The following is an 8,383-nucleotide window of genomic DNA, read 5'->3' as shown; positions in this document are numbered from 1 at the left end:
TAAAGGTGTTTGTGTCATATTCTCTACATGTAAAAGAAAATCAGCTGAAACTCTTAATGACTGATTAATTGTTTGTTGTGTATATTTGCTTTATATAAGCTCTTTTAATATAAACAAATGTGAAAAAACTAACACTTTACATTATTATTTGCTAATATCAGTTTATATTAATTTTACATGAAACGATTATATATTTTTTAAATTAAAAGTTACATTTAAAGAGTTTATTTCTAAAAACATAACTTTTATCATCAGTATTTATCAGTTATTTAATTAAAATGTATCTGTTTTTGCAAATTATATATATATAATTTTATTTAACAATATTTTTTGTTGATAGTTTCATCTTGATAGTTTCATCTGTGAAATTTTCCCACATCTGTACAAGAAAAAAATTATCGCCATAATTATTAATAAGTGTTTCTGGTACTTTAGAAGTACTTTATTTCTAGAACACCCTTCTAAAGCAAGCGTCACACAGTGCTTTACATCAAGAAAGAAACAACAGTGAAGAGAATAATTCAGAAAACACACACACACACACACACACACACATAACACGCTACTTGAAAGAAGGCAAGTTTAAACAATCAAGATTTTTACAGCTTTTTAAGAACGGGATGAAAAGCGTCCGTGGCTCAGTCTGACCTCTGACCTCTAGGTGTCAGCAGAGCATCATGGGATAGCTGTGTGTGAGTGTGTGTCAGGTAGCACAGTGCTCGGTGGAGCGCGGGTGTGTTAATGAAGCGGCTGGTTTCCGGAGGTTTGGGGCTGGCCGTCTGGATCCGTGTCTGCTTTTAGCTGTTTGGGCCTGAAGGAGAAAAACAAGCCCACGGCTCCGGAACCACAGACGCTGAGCACATGTGGAGGTCTGTCTGCGGTCAGCAGGTCAGCAGGGCCTTATATAACCAGACCCCAGAAACATCTGCTGCCTGAAAGAGAGCCTTCACACACGCCCAAGAGCGGTGGTTACCACGGCGACCAGGCCGACCTATGACCTCCGATCTAAATCTATGCGTTACATGCATTATTTACATTACAATGCATATTTACATTGCGTTGGTCCCGCCCTCTCGCACGCCACGATTGGTTGATTAATGCGATGCCTGCACGCTATTGGTTCTGAGTCATTACATCAGGAAAACAAAGCAAGACTATAACATTGCATTAAAAAATTTTTTTACTTGAACATTTTTACAAAATAATACTCAAAGTAAATAGATAAAGAGTAAAAAAAAATATTTACCTAATAAACATTTTAGTTTCCTAAATAACTGGTGCTGTCAAACGATTACTTATCGTAATCGTGATCCAAAATAAATGTCTTTTTACACTATATATATATATATATATATATATATATATGTGTGTGTGTGTGTGTGCTGTATATATATATATATATATATATATATATATATATATATATATATATATATATACACACACAAATACATGCATTTATATATTAAATAAAAATGTTGTTTCTGTATTTATAAACAATATAAATACAACTACAGACAATCTTTTCAAAATATATATTGCATGTGTGTGTTTTATATAAATATATATATATATATATATATATATATATATATATATATATACACACAAAAAGTATACACAGTATACACACATATATTATGTATAAAAAATACTTAGAATCGTGATTATAAAAATAACAATATTTATAAAAGTTACATTTTACAAAAAGTGATAAAAAACATGAACATAACAAATCTAGTCAAAGGTTAAAATGAAAATATACCAATAAAAGCTTATTCAAACTGTTGATTTAACAATAATAGTTAAATGTAAACTAAAATAAGCAGTACATGCTTTCATTTCTACAGGAGACACACACACACACACACACACACACAGACACACACACACACACGCAGCGGTTTGACGGTGAAGGTGTGTGTGTTTGAGCAGCAGAGATCTGGATTTATTGTGTTGTTTATGCCGTGAGTGAATGATCTGGTTAACCCTGAACCTCAGCCAGACCCTCGTCACGCCACACTCTGTTTATTTGTCTGACTGTCTCCTCCAGACGTCACGCTCCCTGCAGAAGAAAACAGAGCTCCATCGTCTTCAGGAAATCAGAAAACACCGTCAACATGCAGAAACGCTGTGTGAATGAAATACAATCAACATGAAAGAGAGGAACACAACTAAATAGAGAGAACAAGTGCTCTGGAAGTGAAATCTATGAAGTGCATTAAAAGAATCCCTTCGTGCGTGTTTTGGGTGTTTTCCTGAATGAAGACTTGAGCCTCAGGATACAGGAATCATTCCCACCGCAGATATGAAGCATTATCATAATTACAATCATTCTAGAAAATATGACACTAACATTCATTTGAACAATTATTCACAACAATAATGCAACTAGTTTGTGCGCTTGTGAAGTGTTTGGTAAACGCATTCATTTCGAGACTATTTTAGCTCCGTGACGGAAGTCAAAAAGAGAGAAAGCTCAGAAGAGACTGGATACAACCCTCAAGAACCTGCTGTGTGTGAGAGCCTTCTTTACTGATTCTCTGTGGAGCTGAATTATAGCACTGCAGCGTTGTCTTAACACACACACACACACACACACTCTTATCTGAGGCGCTCACACACACTCGCGGGCCCCCCACACACACACACACACACACACACAGCGCTGAACTCTGTGACCTCTGACAGGAGTGTGTGAAATGCAGCACACACACTCTGAATGTTCAGTGTGTCCAGAACATATAAACGACACACACGTGATGAAGGTCAGAAAAATCACACCCGGATACAAGACTCCAGACACAGCTCTGAGTGAAAGGCCATCAATTCATAATTCATTAATAATTCAGTAATCTGTGTTCTGTTGCTGTTTAATCTGAAGAAGTGAATTGCGTGGCCCTGTTTTTTTAGGCTGCGTGAGGGGCCCGGAAACCTCAGCGGGGCCCGACTGTCTCCCTAAAGAAAGAGTCGACTCTGAATCATTGAACGAGTCTTTAGTTTATTCACCGGTTGATCTTTTCTGTTTGTCTGAATCAAAATCTCTCTTTCAGAGCGATTAAAAACTCACCAACACTGCTTTACCTGAAACCGACCAATCACTGGAGGAGTCTGGGAAAATTCAACATTATACGAATCGTTTGGGAGTCGAAAATAAAAGCATGTTATAAAACAGTGAGTGAATCTTCAAGCTGCTGTGTGAGACTCCAAACTAAAATATACACCTTTCATTACTTATAAGAGACTTTAGTTTACAGTGTTCTTCATCTGCTTCCACACACACTCTACTCTAAACACAGATTCAGAGAACACACCAAAACTACTGAAATATACAGCATCATAAAACACTTTAAAAAACACACACACACACACACACACACACACACTCACACACACACACACACACACACACACACACACACACACACACACACACACACACACACACACACACACACACACACACACACACACACTCACACTCACTCACACACACACTCACACACACTGAACACACACACACACACACACACTGAACACTCACACACACTCACACACACACTCACACACACACACACACACACACACACACACACACACACACACACACACACACACACACACACACACACACACTCTCTCACTCACACTCACACACACACTCACACACACACACACACACACACACACACACACACACACTGAACACACACACACTCACACACACTCACACACACACACACACACACACACACACAACACACACACACACTCTCTCTCACTCACACTCACACACACACACACACACACACACACACACACACACACACACACACACACACACACACTCACACACACACACACACACACACTCTCTCACTCACACACACACACACACACACACACACACACACACACACACACACACACACACACACACACACACACACACACACACACACACTCACACACACACACACACACACACACACACACACACACACACACACACACACACACACTCACACTCACACACACACACACACACACACACTCACACCAAAGATAATTATGTAAGATAAGTATATTATGAATGCAAAAACAGTGATGTTTAGACTTGTTTTGATAAGTCATGTCTGCAGTGAAGGCTCTTTCTGACCTACATTATATTTCTGTATGTTCTGTGGTGAATGAAGCGTTACGTGAGTGCGGTCAGTGGGTTTGGGGTCAGAACAGAGTTGGTGTTTTGGCTCTATTTTTGGTTTATGAGCAGCACATTCTTCAGACACACTCGTTTCAGTGGCTTCATTCACAGCCTTCACCGTGACCTTCAGCTCGGACCAAACAAACATCTGCCTTCAGACAAAGACTTTCAGAGGAATCTGATTCAGACGTCAACGAGGACTTCAGGAGTCACAAAAACATGAAGAGAAATGATCCGTCTGTGTAAGATTATTACTGTAGGCTCGGGGAACTCTTTATTTTGGGAGGTTTGTTTAATGAATTGTTTACTAATATAATCAGCTGATGATTACATTTACACCAAGATGTTGATGTTTCAATAAACTTCATTCGGGTGTTCGGTTCACTCGAGCTCATATCTGACTCAGTTCGTTCATCACAGGATCATTTCGACTCGTTTCTAGTCGTGGTGACGGTCAGAAAGTGAGCTGATTCAGAGTCATTTAGTAATAATGCTGTAAATCATGTTCAGGTTCTTGCAGACTCATCATTTCTCTTCGTAAGATCTCAAAACATCACGAGACACATCTCCACGGGCCTGATGTGGAGATCTTGAAGGCCGGTCAGGTGCAGAGAGATGATGTTCTCTGGAGGTTAATCATCTCCTCAGGGCGGTGTGAGATACAGCTCTCTCTCTCTCTATCTCTCCAGACAGCTGCCGTGACGCAGCGACTCAGGCCTGTATTTAGTGGCGAGCGTCTGAGAGGATGTGTTTAAGAAAAGAAATATGACGGAAACCATAATGACGGGTCTGCTCTCGCCGACCGACATAAACACTCGCTGCCTACCGACGTGGAGTAAACAGAGAGCGTGTCTCAGATACTGACTCACTGTGTGTGGAACAGACTCCAGCACACGCCCCAGAACGCTTGACGTTTGCTCGGGACTCTTTATGACTCATCTGGACAATGTTTGCATTTATTATACAATCAAGAGCAAATGAAAACATCTCTGCTGAAGAAGCAGAGCTTAATTTTAGCACGAAGCAACCCTTTAATCATCAGCCTTTCTCTCTTCCCAGGAAAAACAACAACAACAACGACGTCGCAGGAGCTTCATTTTATTTGCTTGGCTTGTAGCTGCAACCATGCTCAGAACATTCTCCATCCAGACGCAGCCTTATAACAGCTGCAGAAGCAATAAATACAGAGGATATAAAAACGTATATAAAAACAACAGCGATGCGGATGCTGTCGAGGCTGGAGTTAAACGCAGGAGGTGATATGAGAAGCTGCTCCTCCTGAAGCCGACCCATGGATCTGAAACACAGACGACACGCCGTCAGAACACACACACACACACACACACCTTCCGTGCTTTATGAGGACTCTCCACAGGTGTAATATTTTTATACTGTACAGACTGTGTGTTTTATACGCTTGTTTCTTCATGGGGACCTAAAAAATGTCTCACAAGGTATTCCTATATTCCTATCACACACACACACACCTTTGTTCAGGGCAGATTGTTCTGGATGCTGTTCAGAATGTTTCCGTACACGATGTTGTACAGTTGTTCCTTGGACATGGTTCCATCTAGTTGCACTGAGACACAAACACCAGCAGAGTCAGAAGCCTCTCTTTCTTGCTGCACACGCCTAGCTTTATTAGTTACTTAAAAAGTAATCCGATTACACAACTTGAGTTACTTGTAATGCGAGATCGAGCGCTTACCGACATCAACCCCTGAGTCTTCCATGATTTTAGTATGTTTGACATACATGGGCCAGACGTGTCCGTCGAACAGACCGGGGGGGTCCGGCACGGAATAGTTCCTTGAACTGAAACACACACACACACACACACACACACGCTGGTCAGGTGTGTGTCGGACCTTCCTCTGCTTCTTCAAACACGTCACTCACCTCCTCCTCTTTTTGCACTCTTCGTATGGAATGGAAATAAAGTATCGTTGGTTCAACACATCGATCAAAGGTCTGCGCAAAAGAAAACGTCGTTCAGCATCAGTGACCGGTCAAACATTTAATATCGACGACAGTTTGTTTGAATGCACTCGCAGTAGACTGAATTCTAATTTAGGTGACTACATGGTATTAAATACTAATGACTGATAATCACAGAGCTACTGAAAGAATCAAGTGTTTATCAGCGAGTCACTGAATCGTTCCTCCAAACCCTAGCGCCGCTCACCCGTAGGTGTAGAGCAGAAACCCCTCCACGATCAGGATGTGAACGCCCTCGTCTTCATCCCGATCGCGTGGAAAGATCTCCGAGTCCAGCGTGTTGTTGACGCCGTGGGATCGCTCGAACTTGACGGGGTTCTGCTGCCAGGCGTGGATGGTGCTCATCATGGCGTCCATGTCCAGAGCGCTGATGACTGCGGAGGGAAAGAAAGCGAGCAGAAGTGAGCGCGAGGACGCGACGCGGACCGCCAGACATGCAGAAACACACACACCAACCCCCGGAGAAGAGCCCGGCTTACCATCGTACTGCTTAAAGCCATCTTCATCAACTTCAATCTCATCTTGGGGCTGAAACATACACCAATGAGAGGCACTCCAGAACACTGTGCGCCCTCCCTGCGCTAAACCCTTAACATCTGACCCCGTCTCTGCTTCCTGATTATACTGACCTTGAAGAAGTCGTCCTGATGAACCACACAGCAGTTGGGCAGGTTCTTGATCAGTCTGTCCGTCAGGGTTGTTTTGCCACCGTTCGTGACCCTGAGGTACAGAAACGTTCACATTATGTTGTTGTTTAGGTGCTGATGATATATGAATGTGTCAAAAGCCCAGAGCTACACCTTAGTAGAGTATAACATCCAAAAAAAAATCACTTGTCCTTACTACTGCGCTGATGGGAACCCTAAACGTTTGCGAATAATGAGCAACGTCACTTCCTGATTAATTCAATCTCACCAAGTGAAGTGGGAGAAGCCATTAAAAAGATTATTTTTTATATCGAATGAAGGAGACGGAATATAATATGCTTTCGGAGGCGGATGCTGTTTATGAGCACAGTCGTGTAAGAAAATACTCAGGCATTTCAGAATAACAACAACAACAACAACAACAACATTTCAGATGTTGTGTAAAAAAAAATAACAATAAACTTTCCGCGTTCCGATGTTACCATGGTAACCGTGGGGCGCGCCAAAACTACAGTAACGATTACGTAACTGCCATTAATTATTAAAAAACCCGATCTGTCACGATTTCTTTACGTCAAAAATCTTTGACACGTCTCTTTAAATATCATTCCCGCCCAAACCCCCTCCCGCCGTTTAAACAGCGCGCTAACGGTCACTCCGGCGGTTACTGCTCGAGTTAGTTTCTATGGTGATTACTTCTCGCGCCCGCGCACGCGGCCTGCACGCGCTCGTCACTCACCCTCCGATCCCGATGATGAACTTCATCTTCAAACAGACTCAGGCGCGCGTCGATGTGGGAAAAGCTGTTAATGACACCAATAACGGATCGATGACCGTACGAAGGAAAGCTTGAAAAGAGAAGGTTAAAGGAAACGTCAGCTACTCGACTCCTCCATGACGCTGAATGAAAGCTGGACGATGGCGCTTCCTCGCGATCTTCCACCAAAGAGAGACTCGTGCGCTCGCTGCTGCCGAGACACTACTCGCTGCCGCGCGCTGATTGGCTATATACACGCAAGGACGCCAGCAGAAACCGCACCCGACCAATCAGAGCGCGGAATCCTCAGAAGCTCCGCCCCTGCGTAGGCAGGTCGAATGGTATTTTTGTATCCTGTGATTCATAATGGAATCTTTTTATAAATATATTATTCAATTTATTGTACATTCAGTCAGTATTATAAATTCAATCAAGCAGAAATTTCTGAGTTACATAATTATAAAAGCACCATGATGGAGAGCACTAACAAAAAGTTATTGCGAATAAGCAAGGTTACTTGTTTTGACTTTATTTACGTGGTGGTTTTATAAATAAACTATTCCATAAATATAGTTTAAAAGTTTATACACTTTGCAGTTTTGTTATGCTATGTTGTTCAAACCTAAATAAATAAAAATAACAAAAAGATGAATCTGATTAATTTTTTTTGTCTTAATAAACATTTTATAATTTAATTATTATTATTTAGATTTATTATAAACGAGGACATTTTATTTGCATACTGTGTTCTTAATAAATAAAAAAAAGTTTTTA

The 8,383-nt window shown here is 41.3% G+C and overlaps 1 protein-coding gene across 2 annotated transcripts; it reads right to left on the bottom strand.

Moving 5' to 3' along the window:
* Positions 1–5,286: 5,286 nt before the first annotated feature.
* Positions 5,287–7,818, bottom strand: mibp2 (muscle-specific beta 1 integrin binding protein 2). Of its 2 annotated transcripts, XM_043216849.1 has the most exons (8): positions 7,592–7,812; positions 6,835–6,925; positions 6,685–6,733; positions 6,393–6,579; positions 6,107–6,178; positions 5,916–6,022; positions 5,692–5,786; positions 5,287–5,501 (listed from the first exon to the last, which is right to left on the bottom strand). In XM_043216849.1, exons 1-7 carry the CDS (start codon positions 7,615–7,617, stop codon positions 5,698–5,700), a joined length of 621 nt encoding a protein of 206 aa, XP_043072784.1. In that variant the 5' UTR covers positions 7,618–7,812; the 3' UTR covers positions 5,287–5,501; positions 5,692–5,697. The 2 variants fall into 2 exon arrangements, with proteins under 2 accessions (XP_043072784.1, XP_043072785.1); XM_043216850.1 differs by lacking the exon at positions 6,685–6,733 and having other exon boundaries at positions 7,592–7,818.
* Between the last annotated feature and the right edge of the window lie 565 nt (positions 7,819–8,383).

Source organism: Puntigrus tetrazona, chromosome 18 (assembly GCF_018831695.1).
Source record: "Puntigrus tetrazona isolate hp1 chromosome 18, ASM1883169v1, whole genome shotgun sequence".
In the NCBI taxonomy this organism is placed as follows: domain Eukaryota; kingdom Metazoa; phylum Chordata; class Actinopteri; order Cypriniformes; family Cyprinidae; genus Puntigrus; species Puntigrus tetrazona.
Note: the sequence above shows the minus strand (reverse complement) of the source record. Positions and strands in the feature narration are given on the sequence as shown.